This window comes from Leptosomus discolor, chromosome 8, assembly GCF_034619465.1.
Source record: "Leptosomus discolor isolate bLepDis1 chromosome 8, bLepDis1.hap2, whole genome shotgun sequence".
Lineage (NCBI taxonomy): Eukaryota > Metazoa > Chordata > Aves > Leptosomiformes > Leptosomidae > Leptosomus > Leptosomus discolor.
This window is the reverse complement of record NC_141398.1, coordinates 42,829,208-42,849,478: the sequence shown is the minus strand read 5'-3', so window position 1 is coordinate 42,849,478 and position 20,271 is coordinate 42,829,208. Positions and strand designations below refer to the sequence as shown.

Below are 20,271 nucleotides of genomic sequence, written 5' to 3'. Positions count from 1 at the left end.
TTTGATTTCCTCCCTGTCTTTTTATTTATTTAATCACAACTCAGCTGAATAACCATTTCTTTGCTCATCAGCAACCAAACTGGGCATAAGAGTTAAGAAGCTCCAAAAACTCTGTAACTGCTTCTGTGGCCAGAAAAACAAACCTCCTCAGGTATCTCAGAAGCCTGAAATCACACTCTAGTGACCATCGCTCATTAAGGGAGCACAGACACCTCCAGCCTCCCTGTTCTGCAATATCACCCAGCAGCATGTAAAGAAAACACACAATTTCTTTAAATGTGAGAGGGCAGTGCTGTGGCAGGATGGCTTTCCTACAGCTCTGCTGCTGCAAAAGCTAACACCCTATTTTCCTAAGATCCGCTATGGACAATCCTAGTACACAGCAAGCACTTACTGCTGCTTTTCCCTTGCCAACCAGCACCAGCCACCCCTTCAAACTGGAGGATGTTGTTTTCAGTGCCACCTCATTTTCCTGCTGCATTCCAGCTGGCTCTGGCATTCCCCCACTAAAGCAAGGGCCACATACAGCATCACAGGCAATAAACTTGGCACAAACTGCAAGACAATTCCAAGCCATGGTTTATCCACAGTGGATGTGATGATGCCTCCCCGGGATGCCAGCGGAGATCAGCACAGTGCTGTACAGACACGCACTCCAACACAGTTGTTGCCTAAGGAGTTCCCAGCTTCATTTCTCTTCTCAGTATTTTAGTATATTGAAAACTGTAACTTGTACATAAAGCAGAATGGGGGTCAAAGGCTGGGGAAGGAGACTATAAACAAAATCTTTTGGTATAAAATATCACTACATGTTCCATATTGATCAGTAAGCCCAGGTGCTGCTATGTGCCTTACTGTATATTATTATTAAAATTCAGTTAAGAGGCATTTTACTGAATCAGGTCAGGGCACGAGTGTTGCCTCCAGTTCAAGTCTTGATATTGCACAGGTCTTGTGAATTGAGTCATAGATATCAAGAAACATTACAACTCAAATCAATATTTTATAGTCTTTGCACAGATCATAGTCTGCAACTATCAACACAGTGCTCTGAACAGAGGGATTTGCAGGAGCTAAAATAATTTACACTAATAAGGCACTGACCCATGCAGTCCTTAATGGTTATTTAGCTTTGGCAATACTTCTTACTGCTATTTTGCTGCTTGGAGTTGTGGGTTTTTTCCCAGCAGAAAACTCCTATATCAGATTAAGGACATAAGGCTCAGTTTTGTTCCATGCAAAGTCATTCCAATTATATAAACTGCTAAATTAAGAAATGAGGTATTTAAAACAAACAGGTTATAACAGAGCCACAAATACACACAAAAAAATCACAGAAATTCTTAGTTCCATTTCTTGCCTTGTTTGCTTATTGAAGTGCCAAATGTTGCTGCAAGTGCTATGAAAATATCATAAGATCGTAATTATAAGGTTTGTTGAATTATAAAGAAGGCACTTATTTACATTTAAATATGAACAGTCGTAATTGAAGTGTCACATGCTTCTCTGTTCTTGACTCCAGAAAAATATTTATCTACCAACAGCTTCATGTGCTTTCAACAATGGCCTGGATTCATGAAAGGGACTGTTACTCACATCACTCTCTGCTTTTATTTATTTCTCTCTTCTGATTTACAGACTCAAATGGGGGCTCCTGAAGTGCTCAGGCACTGATGAAACAATGAAGACACTGCAATGCAAACAGGACTGTTACTAAGTTGGTGTTCTATAATTATTTGACCTGTCAATATGGGAAGCCCTACAATAATTTTAGGAAATCAATTTTAAATTGACCTCATCGAACAGATGCAAAACCCAATTGCAGATGCATTTAAACTGATTAGCTCCTGTTAAAGCCCGATAACAAGCAAACCCAAGTCAGGCTGATGTTGGGTACACACAGACAGGGTTTACAAGAGTTTAAAATTAAAATTGCATTAGTTGAACTAGGATCTCTTTAAGGGGAAAAAAAGACCTAGAGACAGCCCCAGTGAAGGGACTGCAGTCCTGGACAGATTCTGCTGTTGCAAACTCATGAATGAGATTTGAAGCTTAACCCTCCTTACAGCAGAAAGCCTCCAAGAGGCTCAATACCACTAAGGAAGTGGAAAAGAGCAGCAAAAGCCCAAACCAGAGGAAAGCAGCTTGCTGTGAGCAGCACATCACTCAGACCCACATAGGGAGCAGTTGACCTTGGGAAGGCAGAGGCCAGCCTCTCTGCACACTCACTTCTTAAAGATTTACCATCACCTATCCTGGGAAAGGGTCTGTAGAAAAACACCTAAACCAGCAAAACTTGAGCCTGAGCCTTCTCCAAGGAAGTTTAATGGCTCATTGCAGGGAGCTGGAAACCCTGCTCCCCCTGTGGCATGCCCCAAACACAGCGTCTGCGGCTACCACAGAGGGCAGGGAGAAGCATGCAGGACTAGAAGAGCATAAAATAAAAAGAGCTCCCAGATCTTATTTTCTTGGTCTAAAATAAAATTATAACCTGTTTCGCATAACCTCAAAATACACATTTTGTAAGTGATTTTTGCTGGCAAGTATTTTTCTTTTTGTTAGATATTAATAATTTTCATCACGCAAGGACTGGAGTTAGGCCTTTTCTTTTGTTGGTCTTTCTCCAAGAGGGCTATTCCACTGCACTGCATGAAAACCCAGGGGATTTTACCAGCTCTGTTTAATAGCCACATGCTCCACCACTGAGTTAATAGTAAAGCTTCCAATTAACAGAAGCAGTTTTAGGCTAATTCTAAACCAATGAATCTCAATCACCTGCTCTGCTCCCCTCTACCTTTCCCAAAACACTCCTTGTTCTCTGGTTTAATAATTAAATGTACCAAGGCCTGTTTTGAAGGCTCTGAAAAGAAACTAGACTGACTGAAGTTCTGTGAGAACAGGTAACATTTGCAGGGAAACACTCAGCACAGGAGAAACAAGAACATTTGGGGGCAGTCACAACTTGTATTGAACACTAACAGAACTCTTCAAAGACATTCCATCAAACACCAGATGGGTCTCTGCTGGGTTGTGTCACTCAGTTTGTGGGAGAGCACACACACCGTGGTGGCAGGAATGGCTTTACCTGAGAGCGAGAACAGCATCTCCAAAGCAATGGGTCAGTAAACAGCATAATGAAATGTGACAGTAACTTCATTTGCAAATATATGCTAAAGCTATCATGGCAAAAGTGCTAGTCGCAAGGGCAAGATTTGCATAATTACACTGACTTTAAGGCTCTGGGTTTAAATTGACCTAACAATGTCTCTCATTGACGCAAACCGCAGCCTGCTCTGCTGTTACAAGACGGCACGCTGCCCCAGGCCTGGACTACTCACCACACTGGATCACATGGCCTTCGACTGTGACACGGCAAAGAGATTTCCACCACTGGGGCTTTAGGAACACACTAGTGTAACACTGCATTAATGACCAAGTCTGGCTTATGAAGGGTACCACATATTACATTTTCTACATTTCTTTGATGTCAAAGATCTGCCAGATAGCCCTTGCTGTTACCCCTCATTCTCAAAGCTCCAGTAATATAGCTCTGCTTCATCACTGTACCACACAGATTAGGCTAGAAGAAAAAATAAGGGGCAAATTAATAGCACAAAAGGAGTACAAGAGCAGGCTAAACTGATGCTATCTTAAAAAAAAAAAAACACCAAAAAACCCCAATCAGCCTTTGGCACAGTAAGGACATTCTTTCCACACCAGTTTGAACCATCCCCTGTGGGGTTCACTCTATGTCTACAAATATGGTTTTTACCAATTTTTGGGATACTGCTCCCGCAGATACCGTATCTATTAATACTAGAGAAACTGACTGCATACAGTCTGTATGTGGCATTTAGTCATTCATAAGGGAATTAATTTAGTGTTTAATAAAGAAAACAATATTCATATCATGGTACATGTTTAACTTGGCTTGCTACCACCCAGGGCTTATCTGGCACACATGACCAACCCAAAGGCATGGAGGTAACAAAAGAAGGCAACTGCAGTCATGGTGCTATCCAGCCCAGAACTGGAGAGCCCCCAAACTGGTGACCCTCTTCCAGGAAGAGACACACACACATTCCTGTACACACGTTGTTTGTGAGCAGGAGATGCCTAGCCAGGGCTGCAGGGCAGGTTTAGTGAGGCAGTTTCCCACCTGTGCCCACAGCTGCAATGCTCAGGACCCCTCAGAGGCCGGTGTGCAGCCCTGCCTGCTCAGTCCCTCCCTAGCACAGCACCAAGGGAGGCAATCGGTTATTTCCACAATGAAACCCCTTAACAGTCAGGGTACAAGCAACAGAAGGAGGGTGAATAAATATTTAGGCTCACCAGAAGAGCATGGGTAAAACAATCTATGGGGCAACATTTTTATTGAGTAATTTTACACAGTAAAACTACACAGAAAGGAATGAGGAGCACAAGCAACCTGGGCGAGGACCTCACAGCTATTCCAGCCTCCAAGGCTATTTCAATGCTGCTGACTGCCTGCTGCACATTCACTCAGGCTTTTTCTAGCTCTGCATAATCAAAGAGGCACTGGGAGTTGATGCATGAGGAACAAACTGAGCAGAGGAACAAGCCTTTGACCATCATTTAGGGTTCAGCCTTGTGGGAGCGTGTGCTGTTACGTGCAACAGAAACTGGAGAAGCAACACCTCCCAGGGTCACACCACCACTCCCAGCAAGGCACCCAGGCAGACCCACCACTCGCATCAGTAGTACAACTAACTTATCTTTCACTCTCAACAGCCAGTGAAATATCTACAAATGTCTCCTCCACCACTACGCACCTCTGTCGCTAAACCAATCCACCCAAAAAACAGTACATATTTTACAAAGATGAAAAGACAAAAAAAAAAACAAAATAGCCATGGCAGCTATAGCACCTCCCAGGTAGCTATTAAAACGTCAGACAACATCTTCATATTAAACTCTTCCTTGAAAATAATAAGCGTTGCAGATCCCCATTCCATCTTTGCTACATTTTAGTATTCTTTGCTTCATCACCCATTTAAAAATCATGAAGAATTCACAGATGAATAATGAACTGAGAATAATATACGTGTGCACACATATATAAAAACATAAAACCCAGCACAAGCTAAGAAGAGGATAAACTCTTCCCAGGCACAGTAAATTAATGACTAAAGTAATAAAATTAAAATAAAAAAAATCAAACCAATATTGTTAAGTGTCTAAAAACCTTTCCAGTGGCTATGATGAACAGTCATTATTCTGTTCCACAATAAAGCATGTCATCTCATTGCCCATAGAGCCTCCCCATGATAGAGAAATGAATTATTTTCTAGAGGTTTCCCCATTGTCTCTAGAGAATTTACAACACATTAAATTTAGCTCCTGTACCTCCTCCAAGATGATATGCTACTCCAGCTACACACTGCTGTGTGGCTTGACTAAGGAGGGAGGTAAGTCCCACCTGTGCTACTGAGCTATTCTGCAACCTCAGGAAACCACCTCCCCTCTTGCAGCCCCTTTGCCCCCTCCATCTCCCCCACTGCCCAGGAAGAGCCTCAACAAGCACTGCTTCTCCCAGAGAACTCCCCAGACCCAGCAGAAGCACAGCTGGAAGACACAAGCACTGTGGGGACACCACCACGCTTCTCGCCCACCTCGGGCAGTCCCAGTCCTGCAGCCACGTAGCTCATGCTCCTGCTTCCAGTCACATTTCATCCTCAACTACAGCCCAGCTCCTACCTCCAACCACCCCACTCCTCCCTCCTGTTCCAGGTGTAACAAATCTACTTAACTGGGGCCTTACAGAGGCAACTCTTACCCTGTCCTTAAATGGAGCTGCAATTGCTCTCACCAGTGGGCAATCTCCAATTAAACTGGCAGGGAGGAGGGCTGGCTCCTAGACCCACCTGTGGCTGCAATTACCCACCTCATAGCTGCATTTTAATATTATTTACAAAATCCACATTATTTATAAAACGCGATGAATCCTCCAAAGCATATCTCTGAGGCTTTTACTCAACCCCACTTAGGAGACTAGTTACCGACCCTCCTCCTTCAGTCCTCTCCTTTTATTTTTTGTAACAGTAGATTTGAAGAGATGATCTCCATCTGAGAGATATGTACAACCAAGGAACTCAAATCCCATATTCAAAACCAAAGCAGGCCCCTGGCGTGCAAATTCAACAGACTTCCAGCAAATCTTACACCCTTAAATCACCCACAGAATGAAGCCACCTCCACAATAGGCTTGCTGAAAAATGTTATCCACGGGTTTGGTTTTATTTTAAAAAGAAACAACTTCATTGCTGATTATTACTTCCTAGCAGAAGTAATGGGGCCTTCTCATTTGGAAGTCCGTGAGTGAAAACATATACCCTATCATGAGTTACACTGTTTGGAATCACTTTTAAACAATTACTCAAATCCTCTGAAAGTTCTTTCATGAGATTGAAGATTTTTTCTTGTATCAAATTATCTGAATTTCTCATGGATTACACATTTCTCAAAAACTCACTGTTTGCAGATTAAAGAGAGGAAGGAAAGTTAGAAAGGATACAATAGAAAAAAGATCAGTAAAGAAAAATATTTTAAATATTAATGACCAAGGGGGAAATGGAAACACATTAAAGGCAAATGTGAGCGCTTTTAAATATGTTATTAAAATTGATTTATAAATGAGACTCTTCTTTAACCAAGTGCTTTAGCCTTCACTACTTGTTTCCTTCTGCTGTCTCTCCAAGCATTGGTGTCACCACCCAAAGCCTATAGCATCAAGAAAAGATCCAGAAAATAATGAGGCGGCAATGACTATGGGCTGTTCAAACAGGAAAACAGCATTATATTAAGAATCTCAGAGAATAAGGTGAGAAATCAGCTATTTTAACTGCTGCAAGACCCCAGGCACTTGCAGGACACCTGTCCCAGGGAGGGCTTTGCTGGCTGGGATGCAACCAGGGGTGCTCTGCTCACCCCACTGCAGCTCGGAGCCACCCCACGGGCCCTCACGGGAACTGAGCCCTGGCTCAGCGGGCAGGCAGTGGGCAGGTAGAGTCGGGAGCAAAGAGGGACCAGTCAAGTCCGCAAATACAGACAGTAATTATTTACAAAGGCGGAAAAAGACATTTCCCATTTTTATCCTCCTCCTCACCCTCCCTCTGCACAGAAGCCAGGCTGATAGCCAGCATGGCTGCGCACCAGCCCCAGCTGGGCTCTGAGAGCTGACCCACACGCAGGGGAAACCAAAGCAGCATTTCCACTGAAAAGTGCCTGCAGGGATGGTGAAGGACTGGAGAAGCGTGTCCTGTGCTGCCTGGATGTGAATACACATAGAGAGCATGCAGTGTGCCGCCATCCCCTTCCTTCCTTCTGCACCCCATCTCAAGTTCAAACAAATTACCCAGGAGCCTGCATTTTCAGGATGTATCTTCTAGAGATTTTCATCTTTGGAAACACTTCCAGTGATGCACCACGCCAGGTCAGCGGACCGCAGATGACTGCTGCTGGTGTGTCAAAGCACAAGCCGCTGCGGCTTCCCAAGCAGTGCACAGCAGAGAACGTATCACAAAACCAGCAATGAGCAGTATGTGAAGCCATATGACTCCTGGGTCACATTTTATTAAAGGACACAGTAGCAGATGTGTATTGCACAAACAGCCTAATTATCGTAACCAAAATTGTGGAAATTATCCTTAAAAGGAACAAATTTCATGCATGAATTTGTGTAAATGGACAAAAAGTGCTACTGTATGTTTAAAAAATTAGTCTCTATTTGTTTAATTTTAGTTTAGATATGCAAAATGTTATTGTAAAGCTGCCACCCATCATAAACCACAATAACATTATAGGTGAAAACTGCAAACAGAAATATAAAACATCACTGAGAACTATAGATCTTGTATGTTGGATTTTGTGGCGAGAACGGTCCACAAAACTCATTCTGAATGTCCTCATAAGATCCGTTTTATAGCAGGTTATGAATCATCACATGATATCTTTAAATGGATGATCAATACTGTATTTTCCCATAAAACGTTTGGTTTGAAATCCGATTTTAAGTGCATTAGAGTTTTTGTGCATTGAATGAATGAGTGTCATAATAAATTGTCATCAAATATGAAAGAAATATAGCTTAGATTAATTGCCATATTTATTTATGAGTCTATAAAATACGTTGTGAAAGTCCTGGCACATTTTTGGGATACCAGCTTGAACTTTCAAGAAAGTTAAAAGCATTAAACGAGACTGAAAGTAGATTTATTATTGGAATGTTTTTAATTGCAGTTTCAACCAGACACAGGTATTAGAATGGCTGTGCCCTTAATGGCCATGTCTCATGTGTTTTTTCTTTAAAAATTATATACTTTCCATATTTTTATTGATTTTACAAGATTTATTGTAGATTAGTGCTGCTTGTGTGTGAAATCACAAGTGGTCCCAGCTTCCCCAGAGTAGTGGGCTGCAGATGGCCCCTCGCCACCACGGCTCCTCCCCAGTGCCCCCCCAGCACTCGGTACTGCCTGAAATGCCGGTGGAAGGAAAGACCAGAGAAAAACCTGAATGACCTGAAGGAGACCAGCAGAAGGGTCCTCAGCAAACTAGCCAGCAGGTCCTGTTCTGCACTTCTTTCTACAAATGCAAAATGGAGTTAATTCAGACAGGATTTGGAGGGGGAGTAAAGCTGAGCCCCTTTACTCAGACATTAACTAATGAAGAGACTCAAGGCCAACTAATTTGATGGGGCTGGGACTAACTGTCTTGGGTCAAGTATTTTCTGATTTTGGAATAACCTATAAGCTCTCTGTGTTTCTAATGTACAACAAACAACTGGGGTTTTGTAAATTACAAATGAAAGTAAATAAGGAAGCAATTCTGATATGCATGTTTGATCATGCACGTAAGTTGGTGACAACTCTTGGAAAATAAGGCACTGTTGCATGTAACCTGCTCACTGATTAAAAAACAGATCCTGGAAATTATAGCAAGCAGAGTAGGGAATAACACTGCCATTCACTGCCAGAGACCAAAAATGATGAATTATGATACTAATTTTAGTATCACTAAGGTGATACTAAATTAAAACCTCCAGCTTGGCAGCCAAATGACTCCTTCACAGCAACTGCACATCAGCTGATACAAAGGCCATGAAAGCACAGACACAGCTTGGTGGTTAATGGCACCTGATGAGCCCAATGTCCTGCTCAAGCTGTGTCAGAACAGCAATCGCTTTGTCAAAAAAAATAATTATGCAAAATTATTTCTATTGATTTTACTAGAAACCGAATGCACAGAGAGGTCAGCCTGAATGAGAGCTGTGACACTGCCCTTACCTTCCCGCTGTAAGTTAGCCCATATCTCAGCAGAGCACAAACAAGTCCTCAGAGATGAAGTTCTCACGAGTTTTGTGTAGGTGTATCTTCACTGGATGAACTCACATTTTATAGTATTATCCATGGATAACCCTTGGAAAGCTGGTACAGAAGTGCTGGATTACCCCAACACAGAGTGCTTTTATAAAAGAAGTATTACCTCACTGGCCAAACATAGTTTCAGAAGCTGGGTTTAGCAATACCCCAGGTCCAAGGGAAAATCCCACTCGGAAGCATGGGGAAGATTTGATGTCCAGCTTCCACCCACTTGGCCATCTCCAGGCACAGAATGGTCCAGATTAAAGCCCCAGATTGAACCATCCTCCAACTTCAACAACACTCAAGACCAACTGTTGATTTTACAGCCATAATCCTAACATTTAATCACAGCAAACATGGTGATGAGCTGAGATTCAGCAAATCCATAGGTCATTATAAAAGTGATGATGGGAGCCAAGCAGATCCTCAGAGGCAGGAGGTGGCAGGCACCACAGAGGACTGTTAGGAAGAAGCAGCTCGCTGTCATATGAAGGAGTCTACGCAGAAGTGGACTTAGGGATCCCTGTGAATATTATTATTACCCTCGTCTGTCTTTTAATTTCCAGACGAAATTTTAAATGGCTCTCGTTTAGGCATCCATCTAAATGAGAGGGTCTGGAGAAGCAAAGTAAAGGCCCACTCATGTATGTCTTTCACTCTGCACTGTAACGGGTCTGCGTGGCAAGGTTTTGGTAGCGGGGGGGTTACAGGGGTGGCTTCTGTACGAAGCTGCTAGAAGTTTCCCCTATGTCAGATATAGCCAATGCCAGCCGGCTTTAAGACAGACTCGCCGCTGGCCAAGGCCGAGCCAATCAGCGACACTGTTTTTCGCCTCTGTGATAACGTATTTAAGAGAGTGAAAAAGTTGTTGCGCAGCAGTAATTGCAGCGAGTGAGAGGAGTGAGAATGTGTGAGAGAAACATCCTGCAGACACCAAGGTCAGTGCAGAAGGAGGGGGAGGAGATGCTCCAGGCGCCGGAGCAGTGATTCCCCTGCGGCCTGTGGTGAAGACCATGGTGAAGCAGGCTGTCCCCCTGCAGCCCATGGCCGGTGGAGCAGATGACTGCCTACACCCCGTGGAGGGCCCCCATGCCAGAGTAGGTGGATACCTGAAGGAAGCTGTGACCCCGTGGGAAGCCTGCACCGGAGCAGGCTCCTGGCAGGCCCTGTGGCCCGTGGAGAGAGAGAAGCCCACGCTGGAGCAGGTTTGCTGCCAGAGACCCCGTGAGGGGGGCTCACGTTGGAGCAGTCGGTTCCTGAAGGACTGCACACCATGGAGGAGACCCACGCTGGAGCAGTTCATGAAGAACTGAACCCGTGGGAAGACTCACGTTGGAGAAGTCATGGAGGACTTTCTCCCGTGAGGGGGACCCCACATTGGAGCAGGGGAAACATGTGAGGAATCCTTCCCCTGAGGAGGAAGAAGCAGCAGAAAACAGCAGTGTGATGAACTGACCCCAACCCCCATTCCCTGTTTTCCCCCTGTGCCACTGGGGGGGAGGAGGGAGGAAAATCGGGATCAAAGTTATGCCCAGGAAAGGAGGGAGGGGTGGGGGGAAGGTGTTTTAAGATTTGGTTTTATTTCTCATTACTCCTCTCTGAGTTAATTGGTAATAAATTACATTTCCTTTCAGTTGAGTCTGTTTTGCCCGTGACGGTAAATGCTGAGTGATCTCCCTGTCCTTATCTCAACCCCACAAGCCTGTTGTTATTTTTTTTTCTCTCCTCTCTCCTGTCCAGTTAAGGAGGGGAAGTGATAGAGTGGCTTTGGTGGGCACCTGGCATTTTGGCCAGGGTCAACCCACCACATGCACATACCAAAACCAGAGCGAAACTGTGCAGCTTCTTAGGTTAACTAGCCTATATACATAACTCTCTGGAAATCTAGTAACATCTTTCTGGATGTTCCCTTTCAGAAGATGAGTGTCCAAAGGCAATCAAAGTTATTCCTGATGTATTTCAAAAACGATTAAAAAAAACCCTTTCAGGTTTAGCCTTCAGCTGACAAGGTCCGCATGTTATCTCAGCAATTTTACCTCACCCCCTAAACCAGGGTATGTCCTATGCTTCACTGTGCCAATTCTCCCCTGTCCTGAAGACAGTTCTATTTTCTGCTTGTATGTTAAGCAATTAAAATGCTTTATCTTCAACAAGATATTAATCTTAATATTGTCCTAATTTGTTTCATCTTTTTCTGCCTCTCATGCAGAAATCAGTCTTGACAATAGCCACTGAGATAAGGACAGTAACCAGCAAGCTTCACAATAAACCATCATATACACTATTTTAGTTTGTCAAAACAATTAGTGTTCATTTTGGCTTTATTCAGTTAAATCTGCAGTGACTGATCAGTATAAATTATGTATTAGGCTGCCCAGCTGTACTTGTTTATTCATGCATGGACTTCAAGAATTTTCATTTTCTCAGTACAAAAAAGCAACAGCCAAAAAATCCCCCTGTATTCTCAAATATAAAGACACTTTCTTCTCAGCCACATTTCTGCTACGTGTTTTTGAAGCTGCTTTATTCTTACCCCTCTTAGAACATTATGCTTCCTTTCCAGAAATAATTCTCCAATGCTTATTTCAATTAACCTATTATTTAATTTGCAGTTATCAGCAGCCGCATTTGCATCGGTGGGAAGCACATACTGTTACTTTCACCCCTTGCAATTACCTCCCAAGCAAAGCAGTATCAGAGCTAAACCAAATAATGTTGACTTTAAAAGTATCAAAAATCGCATTGTAGGCTGCATTTGAACTCCTGCCTTGCTTCAAGAGGGACTGCTCACAGAAATGGTTACAGTTAAGCCTCACACTCCTCTCTTTCATGAACAAAAGTTTGTGAATCAAGAGAGATCATTTTCCGGTTTTGCTCGTGTTTATAGTCACACAGTCCTCACTAGGGCAACTGGGTGAAGGCAATGTATGCTGAGGGGGTGGATGGCACAGATTTAGATAAAGGAAAGAAGAATCTGTAGTGACCACGTACAGCATCAGTAACGCTTCTCAGACGTGGTGTATGAGCAGAATGGAATTCTGGCTGTTGAAGCTGTTTCCCTGCGATGAACAGAACAGCAAACTGCACACTCCATCCCCAAAGCTGCCCTCCACCAAGCCCAGTTTAAGAACTTGTTAACACAAGGTTTATGCCAATATCTTCAAATCACAGAAAGATGTTTCAGCAGCTTTGGAATAGTGAGTCCAGTCGCCCAGTGACAGACTGACAGGGTGAATGGTGGCAGTGCTCAGAAGAACACAAAGAGCCAGAGTTTGTGTCCTCCTGAAGAGCTGGGAAGCAAGGTAGAACTTGCATTTGTGAATGGGAACGCCATTTAACATCCCAGGTTGTAACAGCAATTAAAAGGGTCACCTGGGTGGCTCTTGGGTATGTATAGAACAAAGTATGCTACAGAAACATCTCCACAGGGCAGAGTGCTGTTAAGTAGAGAGAGAGCTAGCTTGCAAAAGGCCATCTCTCAAAGCTAGGCTCAGCTACAATGTACCCGACAGGTAACAGATTTGCTTTCACATTGATTGTGCACAAAAGATTGGCAAACACAATGTTTGCATTGATCTGCATTATGTCTGTCATAAACGTGCTTTTGCACCGTGAATTCTGCTCCGGTTTAATGGCCACTGTGCACCAGCGAGAACGGCGAGAGCCCCCCATGCAACCTGCCAGCACGTACACAGTGCCAGCGACAGCTCCCATGGGCTCTGAGCGCAGGCAGGATGAGCACGCAGCTACTCGTTTCTTGCATCAAATAACGTAAGAAACGTTCTGGTGAAAAGACTAAATTTTGCTGAATTAAGTGCTTTAGAACAAGTGGGTTTATTACTTTATAATTAGCATAATTTCCCCCATAGGGATTCTTGCAATTAAATAATTAGTAGTAATGTTACCCAAAGGTGTGCTTTAATGAATTTCCTTAAGTTATTGCCCCCGTGAACGACAACTGAGACGGCTCGGGTTTACACCACCTGAGCGCTCCTCCTCGCCAGGCTCCGGGCGATGTTGGAGGGTTGTCACGCCTGACCCTGCGCTCCGGCCCGCTCTGCTCGCCCCGGCCCAGCGGGCACGGCTCGGGAGCCGCGCTCCGCTCCTCGCCCCGGCCCCGCGGGCAGCGGCCGGGCGCTCTGCTGCCCCGACGGCGCGGGCAGTCCGCTCCGCTCCCAGCCCCGGCGAGGGACCGCGACCGGGGAGAAGCCCCGCGAGTGCCCTGCTCCGGCAAGGCCGTCCGCACGGTGAGCGCAGAGGCAGGACGTCAGCGCCCCGGACCGGGCCGAGCCGGGCCGGGCCGGGCCGGGCCGCCGCGCATCGCTCGCGGCTCGGCAGCGCCACCCGTCGGGGAGCGGGGCGGCGGCCGGCGGCGGAGCGGGGCCGCTCCGGGAGGGACGGGCACGGCCGCGGGAGCTCCCGCCCTCCTCCGCGGCGCGCGGCCCCGGCCTGCCAGGGCCGAGTGCTGCCGGGCCGCCCCGGGCTGGGGAAAGTTGAGGGGTTTTTTTCTTTTGTTTTTTTCTTTTTTTTGGGTTTTTTTTTTGTTTGTTTTTTTTCTTTCTTAATTACCGCTGGCAGGACATCGCGCCCGGCCGGGCCCGGGAGCGCCGCGGCAGGCCCCGCCGCAAGGGGGGAGGCGGGGGAAATCCCCATTTACCTCCCGGGGATCTCGCCTCAAAGGCAAATTCGCAATATGTAAGTCGCTGGTTAAACAAGGGCATTTCCATTTGTTAATTGATGCAATTACGCCGTAGCGGTAATGGGCAGGCCGGGCTGCAGGCAGCCATCCATCACCTCCCCACTGACCTGCCACGGCCCCGCCCCCCATCCTCTCCTGGTGGGACCATTTCGAGTCTAAGCGAGAAGAATGGATGCCCAGCTCAGCCCTCACGAGGGAAGGAGGCTTCGGACTGCCCGGCTGCCTTCCGGCCGGCTCCCTGTCCCGGCCCCAGCCGTGCCCCTGCCCGGGCAGGCAGAGCAGACCGTGCGGGGCGAGGTCTGACCCCGCTCCCGCGGCTCCGGACCGCGGCGAAGGGCAGGGGAGTCAAGGCGGGGGAGCGTAGCTCATCGGCTCGATTGCACAAGCGGTGCCGTGTTGTACGGCAGAGCCCGGCCCTGAAGCTGGGAGCCGGAGGAAGCGGGAAGGGCCGGGGGGCTGCGCCTGCCGGGCCAGCCCCGGGCGCTCCTGCCCCGGGTGCGCCCCTCGCACCGCCGCGGCCCCTGTCCTCCGCTCTGCCGCCCGGCAGCTGCGGGCTACTCCGGCCGGGGGGCGAGGGAGGGCACACCGGTGGGTGCCGTAATTTACCCCCTTTTATATCCGTGCCCCCCAAGACAAATTTGGCTTGTGTTTAAAAAAAGAGAGAGAAGGGAGAGAGGCCAACCGCGACCCAACTCCGGTCCCTGCCTTCGACGTGCATCACAGCACAACATTAAAACAACATGAAACAAGTGCTCCGAGCGGGCGCGGGGCGCTGCCTGCTCCTGCCCGCCGCTGCCTGCTCCTGCCGCGCCGCTGCCTGCTCCTGCCGGCAGGGCCGTGACGTCACCCCGCTCCTCGCCCACCGATGAACGCTAAAGACCTATAGAGCAGAAAATAATACAACAAGCAAGCTCTGTATCTTGCAAGCCCTACGTGATTTCTCCCCCCTCTTCGAAAAAGCCCCTTTGCACTTAAACTCGCTATACATGTGGGGTGGCTTTTTAAACTCTCTCTATACAAACATATTTATTAAGAGCGATGGGAAGTGGGGGGTAGCCTATTTTTTTAATCCAGGCACCAACCCCCCCTCCCCGCCTCAGATGTCTGGCTGCTTTTCTTAAGTGCAATCATCTATAATTGAGGAAAAAAAAAAAAAAAAAAGCCATACGTGGAAGTGTGTGTGTGAGAAGGTGCATCTTGAAGCAGGGTTTAGTTACAATCGATCTTGGGGGGAAAATATTGCCTATGGTCCAAAAATAAGGAGCAACTATGTCCTTCTCTCAGTTCGGATACCCCTACAGCACCACTTCACAGGTAAGGCGAGTGAGCAGCACTCACTTTTGTTCAGATTCTGCTGCTGCTGTCCAGATGTCTTGTTTCCCCTCCCTTTTTTTCTTCCCTTTCCCTTACTTAGAGTCTTTTTTTAAAAGGGCACATCTGGAGCCTTTTTTTAAAAAATGTGCGTGTGTGTTTATGTCTCGTTTGTGTTGTGTTAGGCTTAAACAAATAACTCGCAGTGTGCACAGCAAAGGCGTTTAGGAAACCGGTAATTCCTTCCCCCCCCCCCCCCCCCTTCCCTTCCACCGTTCAGTTTTAAGTGCAACAAACAAATAAATACATAAATCCCGGCTGCGACCGATTTCCAAGCCCGCGGAGTTGTCCGCGGTGCAGCCGCGCTGCGCCGGGCACTGCCCCCGCCACGCCGCTGCCGCCCGGGCACCCGCGGAGGGTGTGCGGGCACGGGGGAACCGTCACTCGGCGGGCTCGGGATTTCACCAGCGTTTCTGCGGAACCGGGCTGTGCCGTTTTCTCCACCCTTCCTCCCCGGATCGGTCCTTTTCCTGTGGTTTTATTAGGATCTGTCGGGATTTCCCCCCCCCCCCCCCCCTAGGGTTTCCGAAGGACACCCCACACCCACACCAAGGCACCCAGTATTAACTAAGTCGTCGCTATAGTGTACCTCGAGTCACGATTTATTTGGGTAGAATTATTTATACACCGTAATCACTGCAAGATGTGCCTCCCTCGCTTGGGAAGTTACCTGTCCCCTTGAACTTACTGAAATCAAATGCCTTCGATTGCGTTAACTGACATATTTACCGCTTTGTCTATTGTCAAATTAACTGTGATCACAACTTCTTGCCTTTAAATCAATGCAAACGGACCGAGCCGGGGCGGGAAGGACGGAGTCGTGCGGATCTTCTGGCATTTTCGAGAGCAATTATTTCCTTAAAGTTTTGCCTGCTTGATTAACCGTGCCCCCTTCCCAAGGGCTCCCGCTTCCCATTCCGTTTATTTCCCCGTTTCTATAATTAGTTGCTTCAGCCCGGGTTTCCTATCCCCCTCCTCACCCCCCCGCCTCGCACACACACAGACGCGCACACGCTTCTAAATTCCCCCCCCGATGGGGCTGCCTCGACAGTCACTCGGCGCCGTCCCGCTCTCTCCTCTCCTCTCCGCAGTTCTTCGTGCCCGCCAGCCCCAGCACGACCTGCTGCGAGGCCGCCCCCCGCTCCGTGCCGGATGCCTCCTCGGCGCCGGCCGCCGCCTCCCTCTGCTGCGCCCCGTACGAGAGCCGGCTGCTGGCGCCCGGCCGCGCCGAGCTCAATGCGGCGCTGGGCATGTACGGCGCCCCGTACGCCGCCGGCCAGGGCTACGGCAACTACCTGCCCTACAGTGCCGAGCCCGCCGCGCTCTACACCGCGCTGGTGAGTGCCCGCCCGGGCAGCGCGACGGAGGGGGGGCGGCGGGCAACAGGCGTCAAACTTCGTGGTTAGCGGTCGGCGTCGGGACGGGGGACGGCCGAGAGGCGCGGAACGGGCGCCGTCCCGTCGCGGGGCGGGCACGGGCAAAGGGACTTGGCTGCCACGGGGAGCCGGGGCGACGGCGGGGGGTCGGCGGGGCTCCCGTCCTGCTCGACGCCAAACACTGCCGCTTCCCTTGCAGAACCCCCAGTATGAAATCAAGGACGGCGCCGGCACGTTGCACTCGGGAATCGCGCAGCCCGCTGCCTACTACTCCTACGATCATTCCTTGGGGCAGTACCAGTACGACAGGTAAAACCCCTTTGATCAGCGCCCGGCAGCATTAGCATCCCCCTGCGAGGCAGCGGCCGACATCAAACGGCGGGGGGTGGGGGGGCTCCGACCTGACAAACATTGTACAAAAGAAACGAGGCGCCCCGGGAGCACCAGTCAGCTAAAATCAAACTGCGGCAGCGATGGCAGGCGGGCGGGGGCAGGCAGACAGATGGGCAGGGCCACACCGGCCTGCGGCGGGGCCGGGCAGGGCCGGGGGGCTCATGCCGGGTTCCCGCCGGCCCCCCCTTCGTAACCATCTCCCAGCAGGTACGGGACAGTGGATTTCAGTGGTTCGGCCAGACGCAAAAATGCAACGCGAGAGACGACGAGCACCCTCAAGACCTGGTTGTACGAGCACCGCAAAAACCCCTACCCCACCAAAGGAGAGAAAATCATGCTGGCCATCATCACCAAAATGACCCTGACGCAAGTGTCCACTTGGTTTGCTAACGCCAGACGGAGGCTCAAGAAAGAAAACAAAATGACCTGGTCTCCCAAGAACAAAGCGGGGGAAGAGAGAAAAGAAGAAACCCCGCGGGAAGAGGAGGAATACGGCACGGAGAGCGAAGGCAGAGGTAGGAGGGAGAGGCAGGACGGGCGCCTCGAAGTAGCTCGAAGGGGCGGCCGATTTAGAGTGTCCGCCCCCCCCCCCCCCAACTACCCCGCACTAACGCCCTGGCCGCCCCCTCCTCCCCACTGTGTGTCCAAGCAGAGCAGAAGAGCTGCAAGGAGGACAAGGAGCTGCGGTTCAGCGACCTGGACGACCTGGAGGAGGAGGAGGAGGAGGAGGCGGGGAAGCCGGAGAAGGGCCGGGCCAGTTCCCTGCAGGAAGCGCCCAGCCTCGGCGCGGCGCTGCCCGAGGCTCCTCGGAGCGACTGCAGCCTGCCCGGCCCCTTCCGCGCCTTTCCCTGCGCCAAGGCCCCCGCCGCAGACTTCGCCCCTGCCGCCCTGGCCGGCCCGCCGCCGCCCTACGCGCCCGCGGAGAAGCCGCGCATCTGGTCGCTGGCGCGCACCGCCGGGGCAAGCGCGGCGCGCAGGGGCAGCCCCGAGGCCCGCGGCGCGGAGGGAGGCGGCGGCGCGGCGGGGGAGCAGCCCCTGCCCGCCAAGGCCTTCCGGAGCTCCGCTTTCAACCTGCAGCCGCTCCCGCGGAGCTGCGTGTCCTACCGCGGCCTGGGGGAGCCGTGCCAGTACGCGGCGGCGGGCGAAGGTACCCGCGGCGGCGGGGCCGCGGGGACGGGGGGGACCGCGGGCCGGGCCGGGACACATGGCGCGGTGTGAGCCCGCCGTCGCGATGACAGCCCCCGCCGGGCCCGGGTGACTGGGAACGGGACGGGCCCACCGCGAGCCGCTTGTATCTGTGCAGGCTTCGGGCGGGGCGCCAGGGGCGGCCCGGGAGGCGCCGAGCTGGGCGGGACCTGCTTGGAGAGGCTGCGGACGGCGTTCCGGCCGGTGCTGCGGAGGTGAGGTAGGTGGCGGGCCGGCCGACGGGGCCGACCTCGCACGAAGCGGAAGCCTGCCCGCCCGGCTCCGGGACGCCGGCGCGGCCCTGGCCTCGGAGCGCAGCGCCGGGGCCAGAGCTGTGTCCCGCGCCCGGAGCCCCCCGTCCGGGCGGGGCAGCACCCTCGTCCCCGTGCACTGCCCCGGGGAGGGCCGGCGGGGCCCGAGCGGCACCGGAGCCCGTCCAGGAAACGCTCATCACCGCCTCTCCTTCCCGCAGGGCCGCCCGCCCCTTCCTGAGCGCTGGAGACGGGGCTCCGGCTGCAGCGAGGCTCTCGGCTTGGAACAACGAAAGAAACCTCTCCCCGTCCCGGCGGTGACCTCCTCGGCCCGCAGGCACGGCCCGCGACTCTGCCCTCTGCCTTCCCTGCCCTCGCCGCGGAAACGTCCCGCTGCGGCACAACGTGCTGCTCACATGGGAGCCGAGGGGGTGGCGGGCGGAGCGGCCGCGCCCGCGGGACTGGCGGCCGCGCCCGCGGGACTGGCGCCCGCCCGGCCGCCCGCTTGCCAGTTCAACACCCCTCATTAACGTCTTTGCCCCAAAAAAAGGAAAAAAAAAAAAAGCTAATTTTTTTTCCCCACATCGTGGTTTGGTTTTTCTTTTCCTCCCAAACCTGCTCCCTCCGCTCGGCGCCCTGCTCCGCGAAGGTGCGTTCGTTCGCGGTCGCTCCACGCCGTCCCGAGGAGGCGGGAGGAGGAGGAGCGGCGGCGCAGGTTACGCCGGGCTGGTTATTTCCCCTCGCTGTACATAGATACCGCTGAAAGTATTTTTCAGAGTCTCTAATTAACACGGATGAGCGGAACGCCGTGATGCCGTCCTGTGACCCCGGAGCTCTCCAGCCAGGAGCCGGCGCAACCCAGGCAGAGAGGCCCCCGGCCCGCCCCAGGCACCCGCCGCCCATCCAGGGGCACGGCCGGGGCACCCCCGGGCAGCGGGTGGCGAAGTAGGACGTTGTTAGTGGGTCACCGCCGTCAGTCAGTGAAAAGAGCAGTGCTGCACTTTACAGGACAGACGAGAAAGGGAAACCGTATCTCTGCATTATTTCTGTTTAATTAAAAGTGTCATCAAACACTTTGTGTTCGAACTAATAAACCAAGCAGGGATGAGGAAAGAATGTTTCTTTGTTCCTGTCTCTAGAAGCAGTGGCAATAATTTAAATTAATAACTGTGGTAATTAAGAGGTCATCTATAGATCAACCTGATACCTGCTATTTCCAAGTTCACCGGGGTCAACATTTACATTAAGTCATTTGTGGTCAATAGAGTCCAATGAATTCTGCCTTAATAAATCAGGGAAATCAATCTTCAATATCGAGTAGACTTCTGTATGTTTACCAAAGGCTACCAAGACAAGTGGGGCTGCAGAGCTGGGAGTTCTCTTGAGTTTGCAACCCGAGAAGCAGCTCCTAGGGGAAGGGAGAAGCGGCGTGGAGAGGTGGCGGGGGCTGCCCCCCGCTTCAGCTCCAGCCCCTCCCGGGTTGGGGAGGGGGAGCGGAGCAGCCCCGTGCTGCGGGGGCACCTGTCAAAGAAGGCGAACTTTGTTGAGCTTCGCAGGGCCAGGGCGGGAGGGCGGCCAGAGTACGCGAGAGCCAGCAGGTAGCGGGCCAGGGC

The 20,271-nt window shown here is 50.5% G+C and overlaps 1 protein-coding gene across 1 annotated transcript; it reads left to right on the top strand.

Moving 5' to 3' along the window:
- Window positions 1–15,351: 15,351 nt before the first annotated feature.
- IRX6 (iroquois homeobox 6) lies at window positions 15,352–18,979 on the top strand. Its single transcript, XM_086468822.1, has 7 exons — window positions 15,352–15,396; window positions 16,545–16,790; window positions 17,029–17,138; window positions 17,430–17,737; window positions 17,875–18,369; window positions 18,526–18,622; window positions 18,880–18,979. Exons 1-7 carry the CDS (start codon window positions 15,352–15,354, stop codon window positions 18,977–18,979), a joined length of 1,401 nt encoding a protein of 466 aa, XP_086324948.1.
- The last annotated feature ends 1,292 nt before the right edge of the window (window positions 18,980–20,271 follow it).